The 22,039-nt window shown below is 41.5% G+C and overlaps 2 protein-coding genes across 12 annotated transcripts in view; one reads left to right on the top strand and one right to left on the bottom strand.

The window, feature by feature from the left end:
- Positions 1-1,162: 1,162 nt before the first annotated feature.
- Positions 1,163-9,376, bottom strand: TMEM167A (transmembrane protein 167A). Its single transcript, XM_083577252.1, has 4 exons — positions 9,244-9,376; positions 7,009-7,118; positions 6,010-6,044; positions 1,163-2,718 (listed from the first exon to the last, which is right to left on the bottom strand). The coding sequence occupies exons 1-4, from the start codon at positions 9,244-9,246 to the stop codon at positions 2,648-2,650; spliced, it is 219 nt and encodes a 72-aa protein (XP_083433378.1). The 5' UTR covers positions 9,247-9,376; the 3' UTR covers positions 1,163-2,647.
- A 57-nt stretch (positions 9,377-9,433) lies between these two features.
- The window catches only part of XRCC4 (X-ray repair cross complementing 4), a 103,352-nt gene continuing 90,746 nt past the window's right edge, over positions 9,434-22,039 (top strand). For 5 of the 11 annotated variants that reach the window (XR_014539819.1, XR_014539820.1, XM_083577108.1 and 2 more), the window contains exons 1-3: positions 9,442-9,581; positions 17,843-17,994; positions 18,356-18,508. Coding sequence is in view for 7 of the 11 variants with exons in the window: in XM_083577108.1 (XP_083433234.1) it covers positions 17,964-17,994; positions 18,356-18,508 (184 nt within the window). In the remaining 4 variants the exon portion in view is untranslated. Of the gene's footprint in view, positions 9,582-16,350; positions 16,604-17,842; positions 17,995-18,355; positions 18,509-22,039 lie in introns of all 11 variants that reach the window. The other 6 variants (XR_014539817.1, XM_083577111.1, XM_083577113.1 and 3 more) reach the window with 4 other exon arrangements.

A 22,039-nucleotide genomic window follows, 5' to 3' on the forward strand; every position in this document is an offset into this window, starting at 1 on the left:
ATCTGCCATTTTACCACCCATTCATTCAGTTTGGAGAGGTCATTTCAGAACTCTTTGCAATTTTTAATGACCATGAAGAATACTATTTTTCTAGAAAAACAGGTGCAGGAACTCACCTTGAACGCCTCCCTTGTTCTCTTAAAATGCCAATGGTGCCCACCTAAGAGGTGCCGGAATTGAGTTTTGGCTGAAAAAAAGCCCTGACCCCGAAAAATTTAGTATCATCAGCAAACTTGGCTACCTTACTGCTAACCCCTAACTTTAGATTGTTTATGAATGAGTTAAAAATCACAGGTCCTGATACCAATCCGTGGAGAACACCACTTTCTACTTTTCTCCATGCAGACTACTGTCTATTTTTTCCTACCCTCTGCTTCCTGCTACTTAAGGGGTTGTGGAAAACTGAAACTTTTCATAAACATTGTAAACACATTCTGCTTTGAGCTACTTAATTTTTTTTTAATCCCCAATTGTAACTGTGTTTTAATTCTGGGAACAAACATTTATAAACAATGGATATTATAAACTGAATACTTCAATACAGGATACAATGTAATATATTTTGTATTTCCTGATCACATTTGGAAACATTTGAACAGGCATGAACTTTCTGAAATGAATTTCTCTTAACATTACTGCTTTTAAAAAAAGGAACATCTTTTCAGAATAAATTTTGAATCAATGTGCATGATGCGTTTTCTCAAGGATAACAAATTTTATTTGTTTTCTCAGGTTTGTATTCAGGAGCTTGATTATAGTTATGGAACTGCCATTGTTAAAAACATGGTCAGAAAACAGGTTTTTAGAAACTCTGTGGAGAGGTATATGAACAGATCAGAAAAGCATACATTTTGACCACTCATAAAAAGGAAACAATGCATAAACACAGCATTCTGAAGTAGTCATGGTTGGCCCCTTCTGATCAGGTTTTCAGAAACTTCACACACAACAAATTGTGATGTGCATATTGGGAGTTCTGTGCATTCTTGTTCTGCAAATGCTACATGCAGGATTATGCCATGCCACACTGCTTTCAAAGAATATGAATCCATTGGCTGCTGACATCGCCTCTCAGTTTCATGAATAAATTTACATCTTAATTGTGTGAAAAATACTGCCTGCTAAATATCCTCCAAAATACACACCATTTTCCACACAAGAGTTTAGCAACAACTGCTCAACAATGACCTTTCTTTAATTTTGCGCTTGTTCATCCTGTTATTTATACAATTACTGCAATTTTGAAAAATATAACATAACGTATTGTAAAGAGAATTGTCAGAAGGTTGTAAGAAACTGAACACATCACTGAGTACAAAAATACACTTGAAGGTCCAAGGATATTAGCATTACTTGTTAAATAAGCACAAAATCCAGAGGGTTTCTGGTTGTTGTTGTTTACAGTAGCCCTAATATAAAGATAGCTAAGCAGAAATAGGATGGCCACATTATAAAAGCTCAGTTCATAAATAAGCCAGTATTATCAATTGTTCCTTTCTGAATTTTTGTATGAGCTGTAGTGAAATCCAGCAGATACAACTACTGAATGAATATAAAAGCCAGGTTTCAGGAAAAGTTCTGGATTTCATAAAAGGAGAAACAAATATATTTCTCATACATTCAAGACAAGTTCCAGAATTTAATAGCCTGCAGAGATCATAAGCACACAGCACGTTATTATATAAATGTTTATTTTTAAAAAATCAGAATAAACCAAAAATACTTGATTGTTAAGTGTTGACTTTAATACAGAGCAGCGTTTGCCTGAAGTAATTGCGAACAGGATTCAATCTTTGTAAAATGTATTACTTTTATTTTACAGGTATTTTAACAACTAATTTAAAAATATTTTCAACCTGTAGTTATATGTGTGCCTGTGTGTGTGTATAAAACAATCACAAATTTAATGTGCTTCTAATCTGAAACATTGTTTTGAACTTTTGCATATATCCCTGCTTTACCTCAATCTCTACTGCTTATTACACCACCACTCTTATTGATAATGGTACAATATTGATCTGATTTAACTTTGTCTCTGCCTATGCTTTTAAGATTTTATTGTTTCAAGGTGATATCCAGCTTTGGCGTCCTGCTTGCACAAAAGGCAGGCGCTCATGCAAACAGCACTTCTCCTTCGTCTCCTTCCTCCTGCATTTTCATGTTGTGGGAATCCTCCAGAAAAGACTGGAGAAGGCACAGGGGCCATTGGGGAAGGAGAAGGAGAAGCCCAATCGTGTTTGCTAATGTGACACTGGAATTCTATCTTTGTGATTTTATATTTTTAAAATCAAAAGTTGTTGCAAAAAATATAAACTTTTTAAAAGGTTTTGTATTTTAATAGCAATTCAATTCTCAAAGAGAGGTTTCTACTTTGTCCATCTTAAAATGTCTCATCTGAAATTCAGAATACAGTTCACATAAAAGAATTCGGCAGAAGTATGACAGTGTTAATTAATAACTGCATTTTTATAATTTAATACACCACTGCTCCCCTAACTGAAATATGGAAACAAATTGTCAAAGGTGTATCTTGTCCAGCATTAACAAAGAAAATGAAGTGTAGAACATATTTTTCATCTCTTCTGTATTCCCCGAGTCTTTTATTCCGTATGCGCTTGACAAATATATTCCTGACATTTCCCCATTTTTACTGTATAAATAGAATACTGAAGGCCATCGCAATACAGCACACAGCTACATAAGGGCTCTTCCGCTCGCCTGGAAAAAGAAACAAAATTGAATTACTGGCTAGTTCACATCACACAAGTGAGTATGACTGCTTGAAAGAAATGCAGTAACGTGAAGCAGGGAGATCTGCAAGGGAAAAGACACCGAAAATTAGAATTCCAAGCACGTTTTTGGGATCTACAGGAAGGTGAAGAGATGGAGATGAAGGAGACATGCTATTTGTATGAACAACAGTCTATTGTGCAAGCAGGACACAACTGGATAGGATAGACAGAGCATAGACAGAGAGAAGGTACGACCACCCCTGCCCCAATGCAATATCTACAAATATGCAAAATGTGTCAATATCAGCCCAATTTTCTGCCCAGACCACTTCCAGTGAAGGCTATAGGAACACTACTTGTAAGGTAAATCTGCAGCATTTCAGGGGTAAAGTGCATCAAGGGCACAAGAGAAACACAAATACAGCCTCTCTTTTACAATTTTAAGTTTGTAATCCCCCCTCCTTGTAACCGCTCAGCCCTCCCCTAAATCTTCTTAACAAGCTTCCCCTTGCACAAGAGTTTGAAACTGCTAATATGTACTACAAGCCTTAAACAGACATGGGCAGCCTCCAGCCTGTACGCCAGTCTTGTATCATCAGGGGGTACAATTTGGCCCACAAGGTCATAGTTGCTAAACCATGCCGTTTGTAGACATCACTGGTGATGCCACTGGGTTTAATGCTGCATTGGCTCTGTTCCCTGTTGGTGAGCGCAGATTGAAGCCCTTTGCAAAAGTCCTTTGTGAAACAGCTGTGTGCTTTTCCTTTACCGGTAATTGAGCGGGTGGATAGTGGACGTTGATGTGGGAGGGGAGAAGGAGCCTCTTCTCCCCTATCTCCTGCCAGCTTAAATGGGCTACTTCAAAAACCAATTTGGCAAAGGGCATTATGACAGCGCCCATACTTCCTTTCAGTCTCTGTGGGTTGCTAGGTGCTTGGAAACCCTGCACAATGGATTTTAGGTGGGTGGGGCCTGCTTGTCAATCGCTCAATGTAATTAATGATGTCAGGTAGTTTGACAGGTGGGCAGCCCCACCCACCTGTCAAATTTGGCCTGCAAGTATGATCCTAATAATTATCTGGTCCATGGAGCCAAAAGAAATTCCCCACCCTTGCCCTAAAGCAGAAACATGTCAAAAATGTTTCTCTTGTAGTGAACAATTGTTGCCATATATCTATGGTGGGTAACATTTGGACAAACACCATAACATTTAACTGAATAAATGCTGTAATACCCAGAGTATGTTAAGCATGAAATATAATTCTTCTTCTTTGGTGATAACTCGTAGCTGAGTAAAATTGTCTTCCATGAACATGGTCTTAGCAGTGAGTCCATAAGTGACTGTGGAGGCCAATTCTGGATCCACATGTCCTTCCACAGTGGGGACATAGGTTTCTGGGTGGGAGTTGATCATGGTGAGGGTTTGCCAAACGTGCCTTCCTCTTAGCTCGTTTCTCCTTTTCACCTTGAATTCGTGCATCTTAAAAGTCCATGACACCTTTGGTAAAGGCTGTTCTCCAATTGTTTTCCCGTTATTAGTGTTTATGTTACTTTTTATTAGATTTGCCTTGAGAGTGCATTTAAACCTCTTTTGTTGTGCTCTGGTAATTTGCTTTCCATTCTCGAGTTGGGAATAGAGTAATTGCTTTGGAAGACAATAATCAGGCATCCAAACATGACCAGTCCAACAAAGTTGATGTTGAAGATTCATTGCTTTGACACTGGTCATCTTTGCTTCTTCCAGTACACTGATATTAGTTCGCCTGTCTTCCCAAGAGATATGTAATTTTTTTCAGAGACACTGTTGATGGAATCTTTCGAGGAGTTGGGAGATGGCATTGCTAATGCTTTTGTATTGGTGGTGTGCTCAAAGGAATATGCATACAAGTATCCGCTCACACAAGCTGGCTGCTTAGTGAGAAATTTTTCCACAGCAAAGAAACAGTTCACTGAGTCTTTGCACAAGTGAGGGCCACCACAATTACATTACGAGACACTGTCATCATCTGGCACACATTTAATTAAACTGCAAATAGCTGTGCAAATTAACGTCTGCAATTTCACATCTGCTTAGAATTAATGTTGAGGAAGTCCACCTCCTACAGTTTTCTTACATGTTGTACTTTTCTGTTCTTAATTTTCTTGAGAGAGGCATCCATCATCAATTAGGATTCAACGCCTGTTAGCACTACTTTACAAATAGGCAACAGCTTGTCTGCTCAAAGGTGCAGACATGAAAAAGGCTGTTTAAACACAAGGGGCAGAATTGCATTCTACACTGATGTAGCTTTGTGTTTATCCTTTTACAGAAAGAGAACAAGTGCTAAAACAGTCAGAAGGCAGGAGGGGGAGAATCACATAATGTCTGCTAGAATTTTTGGCTCTCCAGACAAGAAATTATGATTCTAATAAGGTCATGCCAAACCTGCCACATCTTTTGTGTCAAAACTAGGCACAACAGGTTTTTGAACAAGTGATTAATTTTTGTTTTGATAACTATTAGCCTCATGTGCTGCTTTGAAGATTGGGGAAGTGGCATTCTAGAGTGCTTAACGCTTTCCTCCTGTGCCCCTTTCTAAATCACAGCTTCTCTTGTGTTTGCATTTATGTGCTGAGGACAGAACAAAATCTATAGGCACTCATGGCACATGAAGTGTGGTGCTGCCACTGCACCACCCTTCGAGTTGTAGTGGTGTGGCAGGGTAGAGTGGAAGGGAGGATGGGAGAAATATCAGGGTGGCAGTGGTAGCAGATGCAGGTTGACACACTTGCGTTTGCTGCCACAACTAACCCAGCGCTCCCCACCTCCATCCTGGCAAGCATAAGTGCCACTCTAGCCAGGACAGCAGTGCCTTACCTCATGCACCATGACTATTCTTGAATCTCTCACATCACTCCTCACATTTTTCTGTCATATAGCCTTCCCACAGGCAGCTCAAAGTAGCATACATGCAGTCCTTGCAGACTGATCCCACAACAACCCCGTGAGACAGGCAGAGAGTCTAGAGCAATTTAGTGCTTGAACTTTTGCTAGCAATACTGCAATTCAGTATACAGAACATTTTTGCTCTTAAGTCTACACATTTTGATTCCTAATACTAGTAACACTTACATTAAGCAGTCTGTTTATCAAAGTTAAAATTGCAGAAAAGTACATGCTGTGTATTTGAAAATAATACCACTAAGATTTTTTTAAGGCAAATAAAGGCATGCTTAGATGACACACTAACATCCACTAATACAGTATATTTTTGGGAAACAGAACATGCACACTTACCAATCCTGGCACACTTCCAGAATATGCCCAATAATCTGAAAATCCATTTTGAGAAATTAGAAAAATGCAGCATTTCATATTTTAAGCTTATAATTGGATGCCTTTTTAATAGAGATAGAGTAGTTATGGCTAGAATTTGAAAACTGTGTGTGTGTGTGTGTGTGTGTGTGTGTACACACACACACACACACACACACAGTCATACCTCAGGTTACAGATGCTTCAGGTTGCGCGTTTTCGGGTTACGGACGCGCCGAAACCCGGAAGTACCGGAGCGGGTTACTTCCGGGTTTCGGCGCTTTGCACATGTGCAGAAGCTCCAAATCGCAACCCGCGCATGCACAGACATGGCACTGCGGGTTGCAAAAATCTGTGCAGGTCGCGCCTCCTGCACAGATCACGTTCGCAACCCGAGTGTCCAATGTGTGTGTGTATATACACACACACACACACACACACACACACACACACTCACCCACCCCATGCTTAATGGCTCAGGCATGCCCAGTAGGATTTTCGGCTGTTTTTGTTGCAAAAATTTGCACTTAAGATAGTTTTGTTTCAGATGGCTTTTCTTTTTTGAAGTTAGGGATTTTAAGGATATGTTGCTTTTATGATTTAACTGTTCTTTCATTAATTTTAATTGATTGACACTGGGTTTAAAAAAAAAAATCTTAAACCACCTTGTGTGTGCATTGATAACAAAGGTATCATATAACACCTAATGCCCCAAGAAGCAAAAGCTCATGAAGATTTGTTGTAATGAATTATAGTTTAGCTAGGCTTTCAAAGGTTAAAATGCTTATGACACAGATCTCACGTCAATGATTACAGCTGAGAAGAAAATCCATTAATGGTGATATCCAGTGAAATCAATGGGCAAGTAACTTGTCCATTAATTTCAATGGGTCTACTCTATCATTTGTTTCAGATATCATGCTGAAATTATAAACATGCAATTTATATTCCCCCTCCCCCAAAATTTCTAGAGTTACATACCCAGTTTGATTATTATCCAGTAACCTGGGAGCCAATGATCTTATGTATGCACAGGTACATATAAGCAGAAGGATTACTGTCAGTAGGCTCTGAAAATTGAAGATTGCAGACTGAAAGAAAAAAGTAAAACAGAAGAGGAGTTATGGTTCACTTTTGAAAATCATCTTCCTGCCCCATTTGTTTCTGCATCCCTCCCTGCCAGTGAGTAGAAAAAGTGAGTTTTGGGGGCCCATTACGTTATGTACGTCTTTACGTTGTGAACAATTCCAGTACGCGCACACACCCTAAATCTCCTAGCAAAGAAATCGGTACAAAAATATGATTTCTTTTCAATACAGTACATAATCTACAGGAACTCTGTATTTATAAGCACTATACAGACCACAAACTAAACAGGCATTTCAACTCTCAAAACAAAAACAACTGATGAAAAAGTTATCTGCAACTCTAGAGTTCCTGCTTGTACCACACAACCACCAAAATGCTCATAATTATGGAAGACTGGGTGTGTGCAAATGGAAGACTTGTGCATTTCAAGGACATACTGAGGGCACCGGAAGTCTCACAGACACATTGTTCTCCTTTAGGGGATACCCTGTCAGTGAGGATCTGGCCACACAGCGTTAGGACACAAGGTCAGGTTTTGCCCTCAAAGAAATGCTATCACAAGTCCAGCATTTTACTTTTCCCCATAGGTGTTAACTGCAGCCATTCCTTTTTAAGGTAAAATTAAAGGAGTAAGCTTGGGAACACTACTGATGTGGTGGTCAAGCTTTTTCCTGCTGATCCAAGCCATTGATAATTAAGTCTTCTCCTATCTCTGAGGATGGGCTGCAGCTCAGCTGTTTGTTTGTTAGCATTTAGAAACAATTTAATATTTTTTAAATCCTTGAGTAGCAAGCTGTAGAGCCCATACTTGGCATGCATTGATCCTGGGTTGAATCACTGACCTCCAAAAGGAGGGTGGGAAAGACCTCTGCCTAAAAGCATGCAGAGCCATTGCCCATCCATGTAGACAATGTTGAGTTGGATAGACCAGTGGCCTGATTTGTATCCTATCTGCATCTCATCATCTATCCTATCTAATCATGGATTCTATTTCTTGGCAATGTTCAAGTATGATGGACTGACTCTAAACTCACAAACTCAGACAGCTATAGTTGATGTAAAAAGACGAGAGTGATGTGTGTAGTGTAAAGTGAAAAAGGCAGAGAAAAAGTAGAGTTTATACCAGAACATCTGTGGTCTCACTATTTGAAAGAACTATGGTCAGGACCCAGAATCAAATACCAAGGACTGTGCATCAGATGGAAACTTTGAGCTAGTTTTTCCTCAAACAATAGCCACTCGTATCACACAACTAACCTCTTTTGAAACCAAGCGAAGATTCAAAAGCAACTAGAGATATAAGGTGATGTTTCACTATTCATCCCAACAAAATATCAAAAGCTGTTTGGCGCTCGGCACATATATGCACCTTTCTACTGAATAAAACCCCATTAGTGAAATCCTATGTAAACAGCATGGCTTGTACATGTGCCTTTATCTATAGTTACATGTAAATAATGTAAAACACTACACTGCAGTCCTGTGCACATCCACTTCCATGTAAACTTGGGATAAGATTGTGCTGCTGCACACATGCAAGAGGGCACTAATTCCAATTGTTTAGCCACTGCATTTTAACGGGTACTGTCCAGTGCTTTTTACGTGGAAACCTATGGCATCTTGATGCGAGGACAGTTTAAAGTCACGCAAAGGCCTCTGCAATTTAATGCAAATTATTATTAATTTATTAACCAGTCATTATTAGCACACAAAAAAACTCCTAAAGAATCTGAGTGCTGCTTTGGGGAAAGTAAAATGAAGATATGAGACCCTGAGTATAGTATTTAGAATAGCAGGTGAGAAGGCAGCATTTTAAATATAACAAGAAGAACCTCTTGTAAGTTAAAAAGGGGGAAGCAGGTTTCACAAACGATAATTTCACCACCACATTCTGGGAAAGGGAAGATGCTGCAACGACAACAACCTTTTTTTTTTTAAAGGAAAGGCCACTATTGTAGTGAGAGAGAGGCTGAGCGGGGGAGGAGCGGAAACGGGCAGAGACCACCCCCGGCGCCCATCTCTCAGCCCAACGGCCCCACTCACAAATACAGGCGGACTACCAGAGACAAAGGCGACCTAACCGAAGCCCCCCCCCCATCCAAATAACCCCCCGACCGCCGCGCTTACCATAGTTACGCAGCGCCGCGAGCCACATCACACATCCGGTAGCCAAGGGGCGGGGCACGGAAGAAGCGGCGCCTTAGCCGCTCCACTGATTGGTTCGGAGGAGGCACAGGCTCCGGATAGGCGCAGGCGAAGACGGGGCCGCCGTTCCCATTGGAGGAAGTGTGTGGGACGGGCAGCGCTCGAGGGGGGTGGAGGGGCCGAAACTAGGGAAAGGCGCTGGCTTCCCGTTGGCTAAAGGGAAAGGAGGAGGCGGGGCACTTTCAACCGACACACAGAAAAAGGGGGGAGGTATTATTGGTTATAGAAGCCGGAAGTGGCAGTTTTCAATGCGGTGTGAGGTAGGCAAAGTGACGGGCAAGGAGCAGAGCCGGGTGGGGGGGGGCCGAATGTGTGGGGTTGGAAGCGAGGAAGTTCCTTCCAAGGGGCGCGTTGAAGGAGCGGGCGGGAGAGAAGAAACACGTCTTTTGCCAGCAGTGCAATTCTGTGCCCGCTTACACAGGAGTAAACCCCGCTCTCCCTATAGAACTCACTTCTTGGGCGGCATAGTGGTCAGGACTGAGCCCTAAAGAGTCCTATCCGCCCCGCGCCTCTTCCTTGCTCTCTTTCTGCATCAGGGAGGAGATACTCCATTCTGGGCACTTATACTGTATTTCCTATACGAGAATTAGGCGTTTTGTTTTGGGTGCTCCTCACACGTTGCTTACAGGGGCTGATGGGAGTTGTAGTCCAAAAGCATCTGGAGGGTGCCCAAGGCTGCGCTAGAGAGTCTTGAACTGACAAGCCACACTCCGCTTAGATGATCTTTGTGAAAAGTAGTTCGTCGAAATCGGAAATAAGTCACCCTATATGCTTTGGTGGGGTTTTTTTTACGAGAAGCCCCCAGACCTAGTAGGTGCTGCAAAGTTGCTCCGAACACCGTTTGAGTCTTAAGAATTGGCGTTGGGTACCAGGACTGAAGCGGGTTCACGGGCCTTTCACGCAAAAAAAGGTCTGCTGTTTGCTTACTTTATTCATTTCAGCAGCCTAACATTACAATGTTGTTTTTGCAATTGGGAACCAGAAAGCCACCCAATGACCTGTCAGTACATCCTGACCTGACTTTTGCCTGCCCCAATGTAGTTCAAGACAACTTAGTTGGTCCATGGTCTAAATGATAAAAAAGCTGAAAACTATTTATTTAAAAAGAAGATGGTTTTTTGTTTTTGTTTTTAAAAACACCTTTGGCTGTACTAAATCCAGACACTTGCATAGATCTGTGCTATCTGATGCTTCTGAGCTGCTGTATTTGTATATGAAATGAAATTGGACCAAATGGCAACTCCCCTTGTATGCAGGGGTTCTATCTGAGGCACCACGTGTGCCAGCAGAACACACACAAGCCTGCCCAGCCCCCTTCCACCCCAACCCCCCTGCAGTGCTGAAAACGGGGGTGGGGTGGGGGGTGGGTGTTACCACGTGTTACTTTAATGCTTGCAAATGGGAAGTTGCTGTATTTTCAGGGAGAGTTCCCTAGTTTGAGCCAAAAGAGATCTGTATGGAACCTTGGACTAGAGCTTTTTCCAATCATCTTTCTGAACACCCCAGTTTTGTTCCTACTAGGACCTAGGGTTTTGACCTGAAGTAAAAATTATGTTTAAATTTTTTTTATACCACAGTGAAACTAACCATTTAATGGGACCCAAGGAATCCATAATAATCACTTCCCTGGCTTTTAAGTTGCCAATTGCATTCATTGCTTCTCCGCCCAGCTATGAAAAAAGAGAAGCTATTAAATAACTATTTTCAGAGAGAGTGCCCTTGTATGACTTCTATTCTTGTTAAGAGTGCTGGTAATTGTAGCTCTGTGAGGGGGCTCTCCTAACAACTCTTGGCAACCTTAGCAAGCTACATATCCCAGGATCCTTTGTGGAGTGTGGTGACTGTTAAAGTGGTATAAGAGTACTTTAATTGTATGGTGTGGATGTGACCATTGGTGGACTTCAACTCCTATCTGACCATTGGCCATGCTGACAGGGGCAGATAGCAGTAGTAACCCAGCAGCAACTAGAGTGCACCATGTTGGCTATTCTGACTTGGTCTAGAATAGCTTATCACCCAGGAATGCCTGGAGCTGATCAAACACAATGTGCTTAACTATCTTTTAAAAAAATGTATTTCGAGGGGTTCCAGGTAGTAGTTCCCCAAATCTACTGGCTTGGGGGGACACCATTTTCAGCAAGGATGGCTTGCCATAACACTCTTTGTGTCACTCTTGCTCAAGGTATTATTAGCATTATTGAAAGATGGGATAAAATGTTAAAATGTTTTAATAAATACTATTAATTAACTACCTTGTTCACAATAGGGGCCTGTGTTTTCTAGCTAGCTTTAATAAGCCATAAAAAGCAAGGATCAATTGTGGTTGAATGGACTTTTCCAAGCACCCTGTCAACATCCTCAGTTAATTATAACTGGAACTGATCCAAGCAATTGAGATAAGTGGGTGACACGAACATCTCAGACATAACTCTTGACCCAACAATAACAAGTTTGAATGGATGTGAGCAACTTTATCTGCAAACATACAACAATTATGTTACAGCAGGCTGTCAGGTATGAGGAGAAATGACTGTGATAGCCATTTCCAGACTGAACAATAGCTCTACTGCACAACATTCCATAGTTGCAGTGATGGCAGAGAAGGAGGATCTCTTTATCATTACACCACAGTCTTTCAAATAAACTCTATATTATGTTTGTCCAGAGTTCTCCTATCAGAACTGGGTTGTTTGCTCAAGAGTGTCAGAACCTTGGAACTGAGAACTAGGATCTAAAGACAACAAGGAGGCAGCAAAAGATAACTAGCTAGAAGCATAGACTAATCGGGATCAGAGGACAAACCAGAGAGTAGGAATTGGGACCATGGAGGGAGCCCAGAAATGTAAAAGACACTGGAGCTTATGTAAACTTCATTACTTAACCAAGGATTAGCTAGAAAAGTCCTTATATAACACCTTTCTGCCTAAAATCCAATGGCAAATCTGAGTGGGTGGAACCATGCAAGTTTGGAAGTGTCTTCCCTGAGAGGTTGCAGTTGTGTAGCTCACCACATGGGACATGGGACAGCAATTTCGGACACGTCCAGACTTTTGTGTTCTGATTTGGTCCTGCAACTTGATTAACCTTAATTCCTCAGAGTAATTGTGTCAGTAGCCTATGTCAGTTCCTTATTCTGAGCGTCAACAAGGCCAGAGCTAGAAGGTTTGGTAGAACTGGTTGAAAAATATATAGAGTTCAGCAGTCTGGCAGCAGATTGTTCTACTCGTGTCTCCCAGCTCTGCAAATGAATTCATGACAAGAGGTGCAAGCCAGCTCCATGCTCTTCTGGAAACACGTAGTTCACCCAAATCTGGGCCAGACCAGAACACAAGGTCTTGTGTGACTAGCTGTGTGCAATCATAGTCTTATGATTGTTTTGGCTGTCCAAACTCCTAAGCCAGGTTTGGTAAGGTGTTCTGAGCATGGAAGTTGTCTGCAACAATTTTATCTGTGTGATGACAACATGGGCGTAGCCAAGATTTTTGTTGGGGGAGGGCAAGACTTTTGTTAGGGGTGCAGAACTGATGTGATTGAGCCATTAGTTAAGTATTTCTATTGTTTTACTTGATTGGGGTGTGGCCAGCTGCCCCCTTGCCCACCCCCTCCCGCTTCACTCATGAATGACACCAGTACTTTAAATAGTTTCTGTCATCTCAGCTGTTTTCCTTTATGGATACAAAGAGGAATTATGTAAATTGAAGATTTGATATGTACTTGCAGCGATCCAGGTTGGTAGTATGAAGCAAGGAATTGGATCGCCCAGTTCCCTAAACTTCCCCTCTCCCTGCTGTACACTTTGATTTAGTTCAGATAGTCCTTTAATATGAGATATAATTGATTTGGGACCTTCAGGAACAGTGTTTATATATTACGTTGGTAGTGGTCATGTTCTCTGGTGAGAGGAATACGTGAACATCCAAAATAGCAGGGTAATCTTGACTATTTGAAATGCTTTTATTCCTCTCCCAGCACCAGCAGACTATGCCCCTGATGTGATGGAGAGCAGAGGCACAATGGCAAGTCCTGGCCCCTAACTTGCTCTCACTAAATTATTTATTCTCCTTTTTGGTAACATTAATGCTCAAGGTATGTAGTGATTTAGACTATACTTGAAATTTGTTCATTACATTTTATTTTGTTTTTAATGTTAATTATGCTTCCTTTATATGGCAAGTTGAGTTGTCAGTAGAAGCTCCATGTTGAGTGCTTAGCTGAATATTATTTGAAATGATCCAGAAGCCTCATGTGGTTATGAGGACGAAGGCCAAATTCAGTCCCATCCACAGGTGGCAGGAAACTGATTATGCCTGCATTTGAGTCTTCGATAATGTTGGCTTTGGTTGCTGTCAGTAGATCCAAAATGAAATGCACTGGAGGACTGACGTTTACTGTGTCCATGTTTGGGGGAAATGATATACAATAATAATGTTTACAAAAAATATTACTTTAGGTCCACCATCCACTCTCAGAAATGAAGAATGTGTTTCCTTTATTGGAGAATAAAATAAATGACCTGAAAATGTGAAATGTAGACTTCCTCTGAGACATTTTGGCAAAAGAAAGCAGAAAACATAGGAAATACATCACTACATAGAGTTGTCTATGTTTCTTTACTGTTTTGTTGTAATATACAGGCTTAGTTAATATGTTCCCATTTGAAACCAATGGGGCAAACTAGTCCCGTTTTCAGTGGTAACTAAATGCAGCTAACTTAATCAGTCCATTGTGTGCAAACTTCAGTAAAATATCTAAATGTTGTAATACCATTTTGATACCTCTACTACTGATGTTGAGTTGAGTAATATTCTAATGGGCTCATTGCACTCCCCCCCCCCAAAGTTCATTTCATTTGTTTGCTTTGTGGATCAAGCTGTGTGTCTGATGCAGCTCACATTTGAACATGGTTTTAAAAATCATGGCACAATCCAGCCAGAGTTAGTGAAATTCCAGTTCCATTGATTTCAGCTTGAAAAATGTAATCATCTTATGAAAACTTATTTTGAAGTCAACAGGACTATAAAGTGCTTATGGTTTTTTAAAAAATACAGTAGCAACCCATAATAGGTTATGTGTAAGTAAGGTTTGCTCAGAGTTGGTTGTGCCTATTAATTGTGCCAAAGTTAGTCATGCCTATTAATTTCAATAGGGTTACTCTAAGTAGAACTAACGCTGGATGCAATCCAATGTTATATTGTTCTAACAAGAAGAAATCATAGCTGATTAGTTATGAGATAAACAAGTTACTGCTTAATTATATATTTTCTGAGTTTTTAGCTTGATGGGAGGAACATAGCAATGGCTATTCTTCCATAAAGTCAAGAGTACCATGACTTGTTCTGGTTTACATTAGCTAAGTTCCAGAAAGCTAGCTTACGCATTGCTTTGTTTTGTTGCAGCCATCAGTGACCATTTCTGTTCATATAAATTTAACCTGTAAAAGCAAATTAAAACTTTAAAGACTTGACTTGCAAGTTTGAGATGCTCATGTTTCCTTGCCACCTAGGACATACGCAAATCTTCTGCCTGGCTTCTCTTCTACTGAGCATGTTTAGTTCTGGCCCATAACTCAGCAACAGCATGTCGTTCAGCTGAATCTCCTGCCTTTTAGAAAGGAGATGCAGTCAGCATTGGGATCAAAGAACTAATGATTCCCTAGGTTTGCTAGTACTTCCTCCAGTCCCAGCTAGCATTAGTCCCAGTGGGACATTGCTTTCCTTGCTCTTCATTGCTGTGTGGAGGTAGGACTGTGAACATCCTATTGGGTAGAGTTCTGCTCTTCTAAGATGGAAGGAGGCACACTGTTTGACTGATGGTGGTCAGGGAGTACCTGTAGAGAATAGTTTTGGGGGTAGATGGGGTGTGTATGCATGTGCGCACGCCACAATAGCAACTGTAACAGAGATTCTTGCTATGAATTCCCTCAGGAGTGATGGGAAAACAGTCTTTTTTCAAACATCCTGACTGCAGGAATGAGTAAATGGTTGTGGGGCTCCTGTGTGATAGAAGGTTTGCAAGAATTTTGCCTGCTGCTTCAAAAATAATTACAATAGTACCTCGGGTTACAAACACCTCAGGTTACAGACATTTCAGGTTACAGACTCTGCTAACCTCGGGTTAAGAACTTTACCTCAGGATGAGAACAGAAATCATGCGCTGGCAGTGTGGTGGCAGCGGGAGGCCCCATTAGCTAAAGTGGTATCTCAGGTTAAGAACGGTTTCAGGTTAAGAACAGACCTCTGGAATGAATTAAGTTCTTGACCAGAGGTACCACACAGAATAATGATGACACAGCACATTTTGGCATGGAAACGCTCTGCTGTCATACAGAATAGACCAGAAAAGTTGGCAGATTTTTTTTGGCATTGGGTTGAAATATTGGTTTACAAGGAGGGACCAAACTGTAGAGGGGAGTCAAGATGTGTTTCTTTGCCCTGATCCACAAGAGTTCCCAGCCAGGCCCAAGCTCTAAGGCTAGCAGAAGGATGCCCTGATCCACAAGAGTTCCCAGCCAGGCCCAAGCTCTAAGGCTAGCAGAAGGAAGCCTGTTTGATAAGCCAATGAGAGGGGCACAGCTTTGCTCCTTTTCCTCCCAGGGCAAAATGAGCTGTGGAGAAAGCTAGTTAGAAGTGCACTGTACATTGGTTGCAAGTAAGTGGACAGGCAGATGGGGGTTGGTTTGAGCAGACTGGGCAACGGGCAGCCCTTACGGCAGCTCCACCTGTTTTAGCCCTGGACAGGTAATGTATGTTCAAGATTGTAATATTTTTCTTTTAGATCTGCATGTTCCCAAAGTATAATAGCGGAGGTTTGAGACACCTGCTGCTGCAACCTTTCTCCCTCAATCACTCTCTCAAAAGACAGTTGTGTAAGCCAGAAAGAAAAAGCTGAGTCGAAGTATAAATGACACTCTGTGGAACAGTGAAGGAAACCTAAAAATTGGCTTCTGTATTGTGCCTGAGTGCTGTCCAAAGCAGTGTACAAAATCATTTGTCTACTAATTTTTTAAAAAGTGTCTTGTTTATTCATCAGGAATGTGGACTGTCATTGTTTGTGGAGTAGACTCCAACTAATTACATGCCAGCCAACAGCTGATTCTTACCCAGAAGGAAGCATTGCCTAATAAAGATCATAGATGCCAACACTAAAAGACACAAAGTACTAAAGAGGAGCAGCTCAATCGTCAACTGTCTGATGCTTTCAATACAGCCAGTGATGTACAAATTGGGGTGGAACTCTGTGCTTCCCACCTGCAAGCCAATCTTTCTTCCTTAGCAGTTATATGGTGAGGTGTTGATATGTAATATGATTCTTCAAACCCTTAGGAAAAAAATGCTGGCTTTCCTGTTGCTATAATCAATCAGTTTCCCTAAAGCGTTTCTTTGTATTAATGAAGGGACATAGAGACTGAGTGCTTTAATTTTCCAGAGATGGCAAGTATCTTCAGACTACAGAAGCAGCTTTATTGAATCTTTAAAGGCATTCCAGGATACTCCTCCCAATCTGGCTATTACTGGTTGAGAGATGCTTATCATAGGATTAAAAATGGGTCTTATTTACAATAGCATCTAAATGAGGTAGTGCTAGAAAATATTTGGGTTTTAACAGTCTGCTTTAATTAAACAGTGATCTTGTTGTAAAAGTAAAATCCCAACAGTTATTATTCAACTGGCTGTCATATCGGAAATTTGCAAAAGCTGCTTTTAAGAACTTGTGAAGTTTTTAATGTGTGTTTTTCTTTCAGTAACAAATAGAAGCAAACTGTTTTTAATTGTTTATTTAAACATTTTCAGAAGAATTCACAAGCATTACAATAGGCTACTGGGTGTTTTAGGAACAAATGCTGAAATATGGTTGTAATGTGGATGATGTGCACTGAAGGGGACCTGTGTTATAAGTTTGTATTCCCCCTCCGTCCTGCCCCCATACTGTCTGGGCCCTGCAGGCTCTAAGGCCATCTGCATCATCGGCATCCCAGTGCAAACTGTGACTTCCACAGTGAATCAGATCCTTGATGTCTCTGTGGAATGAGAGAGGGGACCTGATCTACAGATGCCTCTAGGTTTGGCATGCACTGAAGATTATATCATTGCATTCTGTAACCTAGATTAGTTTCTGACAGGCCTGAAATGAGCTGGTGTGGTGAATTCTTACAGGGTGGGTTGCGTCAAATTATCTTGGGTGTTTCTTTGCTTAACCATAATCTTCTATCAAAAGCTCCCCCCCATTTGCCCCTTTATCTACACTGCTTCTTTAGTTGATAAAACACTTTTAAATAAATGAAATAAACAAGGAACTTATGTGTAATTACTAGAAGCCTTTTAAGCTTTGCATTGGTTACTCTGGGTATTCATGCTCAATCAAGAGTAGAAGACTGATTTTTCACTTAGAATTCAAACATGCTTTTCCAATTGATGAGTTCCAGTTGTGATTTTTGTTATGGTTATAGTCTTTTAGGTCCCCTCAGCATTATTTTAAGTGAATTGCTCCTCACTTTTTTCTTTTTCTTTTTATTACAATGCAGCTGTTTTCTAAGTTAACATTTGGAGCTGAACTTCTCCATTGCTCAAGAGCAGAAGGCTTTGTTGACTTAGATCCAGGGATGCATGTGAACAGCAGTGACCACTGCCTATGGGTTTGCGCACATGTGTATAGTTGTGCTTAGCTTTGGGAGAGGTAAGAATCCTGACACAAAAGTCCCTCTTCCTCTACTTGTTGGCTCAAGTGAACTATATTTAGTACTCCCACCCCACTTGAATATTTATTCTAAAGTATAGTACAGTCTCTTTCAGGTTATGGAGGCCATGCAGGTTTTGTGTATTAGATTTTAAATTCCTACAGGACAAATAAAGGAAGCTTAAATTATTTGGTCCCATAGAGAAATTGAAACATTATCTGTATTAATTCACAGGGCTGTGGTTAGCATAGCTTGCCAATTTCATATTTTGTTCCTCTTCATTGAACTGGGAATAGATTTAAGTTATATATTGTTTCTCTCCGCCCCCCCCATCCTCCATCTCTCAATTTTCCTAAACAGCCTTTTGGAGAACAATGGAGAAGAAAGTTGTTCGCATCTGCCCTGTTTCTGATCCAGGCACAACTTATTTTCTTCAGATAGCGTGGCAAAAAGATTTGGGCGCCGGTTTTGATGTAGTACTCAGTGATGGCCTATCAGCTTGGACTGGGAAAGGTGATGTATGATCAGATGCTATTTATTTATGTAATTATTTATTTCAAGGATTTCTGTCTCACTTTTCTGCAACAAGTGCACAGAATGGTACATGTGAAATGAGACTTTCCCCAGATTCTTCATGGTCAGGCCTCAAATGCATAAGCAAAACTTCAGAACTTATAGTGTTGAACTATAAGGCTAAGCCACAAACGGTGACTTTCCTGAAAACCTCAGCAGCCAGCCAGGGATATAAGGTATCAAGTGGGCCTTAAGGTATCCTGGACCAAAGTTGTTAAGGGCCTTGTAAATTAATGCCAGAATCTTGAACTTGACCTGGTGCCATATAGATGGTCAATGCAAGAGTTTAAGTACTACAGTTTTGTGCTGATGCTAGTCTGATCACAGTGCTGATGGTATAGTCTGGCCACAGCATTTTGCTGTTGAGACAAGTTCAAGGGTAGCCCTACATAGAGTGCATAGCTTGCCAATCCATGATACACTACAGTCACGCTACCCCTGTTGAAGAACACCCGTGGTTGGTGTACCAGCAGTAGGTGTCATGAACTGGTAAGATGATGGGGAGGAGGAAGCGGATCCTAGTGAGGGGCGTAGCCAAGATTGGGACACATCAGGGCAAGCAAGGAATAGGGAAGGAAATACTCACGGGATAGTGGAGGATGGCGAGGGGGATGGGAGCCAGTGCACCAGAACCAGAGCAGCAGGACCCATCACCAGAGGCAGAGAAGCCACTGTCTCCATGAACTTGGCAGGCTCTGAGGCATAGGGAGCAGCGGAAGTGCCACTCTAGGAAGCTAAGGCAGGCAAGCGCCCATGACCCATCTTCCTAGCTCGCTAGGTGAGGCTCACTAGTTCTGGGAGGAGGTGTGTGATTTCGCAGTTGGAGGAGGCTTGGAACAGGTGAGGATCACATGCCTCATCGTCCAGATACTGCAATCAACATGCAAAGTACAAAAGGGAAGCAGAGCTGAGAGGCAGCGTCTATTCAGCTGCCCATGTTGGTAGACCTTGACTTGGATGCTGTTGGACTGCACCTTGGGTTTGACTCTGGACTGTATCTTGACCGTTGGACTTCAGATTTGGTTACTTGGATTGACCCTGGACTGCATTTCTGGACCTTGGACCTTGCTTGTGTGGCTTGACCCCTGGTCTTTGAGCTTTGGACTTTATATACTGACTTGCCACTAGGTAGGCCAGGGGATCAGGACAGTAGGTGGTTGGAGGCACTTCTAGCCACTGCAGCTACCTGAGCCTCCAACAACACAGATGGATCCATGAGCAGCCACATACTGCAAACCTTTCAGAAAGCATGCAACCCTGTCCAGAACAGGCAACCAACCAATTTCCTAATGATCACTTCTGCCATTGTTCCATTCAGGTTGCAGTCCAATGGAACTAGTGTGTTTAGGGAAACTGAGGAAGAGCCATGGTGTTCTTTTTAGGTTTTCATCACTGAATTACCCAGAGTTGGCAGGGCAATCTCCTTTTAAACTGAGCAGTGGCTTGACTCATGGGGTGACACAGAAGAGAAATCTCAAATGTCTTATTGGTTCATGCCTGGATATAAATGATTGTTCTGCATATATAGCTTTAGAGATTAAGTGGTTTACGAAACGTCGAGTATTTGAAGTGACCTTGTAGGGCTTGTTGGCAGGAAGAGTATTACACATATGTGTATGTAAAGTAAGTCTGTTTGCGGGTCCTTTCTTTATGCCTGTTTTGTGCTCCCAAGTGTGGGAAGCAATTGTTCTGGTGATCATCATACTTGGGTGGGTGCAAGTTGCTAAATCCTAATGCTTGTCACCCTCCCAATGATTAATGGACATCAATAATCTACACATTATCTGATTTTCATTGTGAGCCATTTTCCCATGGTTCCTTTTCATGCTTGATTGTACTCTATAGTATTACTCTGCAAAACTGTTGTGGGAATTACAGATGCCATTGAAAATTTCCTTTAAAAAAAATAATCTTTATAAATTTAAATTACACACTTTTACAAAGAATTTACAAAGAATTTACAATCTCATACTACAAAAAGAAAATTAAAGAAAAAACAATTAAGAAAGAAGAAAATACAGAAAAAAGAAAGAAAAAAAGCAAATTTACGTACATAAAACAAATGAATTTAATCTTCCTAATTAATACTTAGCCATTGAAAATTTCCATAACAACTATGGATGCTTATTAAAACAGAAATTTTTACCAGGTGTCAGATGGCCCTGGACAAACAGTGTTCAAAACTCCCATTGTTCTAGGCGCATTTTGTGACAGGGAATTTCATTAGCTGAGCAATTTTTGAGCTCTGGGCACAGTACTGCGCCTAAGATTTCAGATTAAAACTTCAGAGTGGAAGGAAAGGAGAACTTTTTTCTGCCTCCCCACTTCCAGTTATTCCCTGAAGACTGGAGGAGAGACCCTCTTAAGAATATTAGGGGGTGGGCATGGGAAGAACTAGACCATATGAAAAATGAACATAATATTTTAGCTGCAGTTCATTTATTTTCAGTTTTGTATTCTTGTTATTTAAAAGCACTTCTAGACATTCTGTTATTGTACCCATAGCCTAGGTTTAAGGTGCCATTTAGCTCCTTGCTTTCGTATCTCAGTTTCTAACACTGTGGACAATGCATCCTTTGAGGAGCCTCTTCATTTGTCAATTGGCCCTGTTGGGTTTACCTGGCCGCTGTATTACAAACAGCACTTGGCAGCTCAGTCTAACCACCATTACAATTTCCCACAATGCCCCAGAGTGATGCTATATAGTAGGGATGTCCAACAGGTCGATCACCCCCGGGAGGTTCGTTGGGTCCCTTTCCTTAGCGCTGGTAAAGCTCCATCTCCATTGTTGCACAATCTGCAGAACGGAATATGGAATACAGTGGTACCTCGGGTTACATACGTTTCAGGTTACATACGCTTCAGGTTACAGACTCCGCTAACCCAGAAATAATACCTCAGGTTAAGAACTTTGCTTCAGGATGAGAACAGAAATCGTGCTCCGGCGGCGCGGCGGCAGCAGGAGGCCCCATTAGCTAAAGTGGTGCTTCAGGTTAAGAACAGTTTCAGGTTAAGAACGGACCTCCGGAACGAATTAAGTACTTAACCCGAGCTACCACTGTACAGAGTTTAGTGAGGCTGTTTGTTTCCCCAGCGATCTGTTGGTGAGTGGCTGTCCCCCTTTCTCCCTAAAAATGGCCAACAGCTAAACTTTGAACTCCCCAAAAATGTGGCTCTCCTCCTCCATTAAAAAAGCTCAACAATTTTGACCTGAACCCCAAAAATAGGGGTAGATCACTGCCAGTTTTTAATTCCGTGAGTAGACTGCAGTCTCTTGGGAGTTGGCCACCCCTGCTATATAGGAGTATTATATGAGATGAATTTGACAGCTAGATGTCTGAGCTGGGGAATTAATATGGCAGTTGATCCGACTGTCAGGTGAGATGTTTTAAAGGGGAGCTTGGACCAGATACTGGCACTCGACTCTGCTGTGGGGCTGAGGCCTCAGCAGTTGCCCAAGGGTGTTGGGTG

This window comes from Podarcis filfolensis, assembly GCF_964270895.1.
Source record: "Podarcis filfolensis genome assembly, chromosome: 11".
Classification (NCBI taxonomy): Eukaryota; Metazoa; Chordata; class Lepidosauria; order Squamata; family Lacertidae; genus Podarcis; species Podarcis filfolensis.

Bases quoted from the DNA above. Each gene is read 5' to 3' on its own strand.
- TMEM167A (XM_083577252.1), bottom strand. The intron at 6,045-7,008 runs GTATGTAACTCT...ATGGATTTTCAG, and splicing joins CTGGATAATAATCAAACTGG to ATTATTGGGCATATTCTGGA. The intron at 2,719-6,009 runs GTAAGTGTGCAT...TTCTTTTTCCAG, and splicing joins CTGGAAGTGTGCCAGGATTG to GCGAGCGGAAGAGCCCTTAT.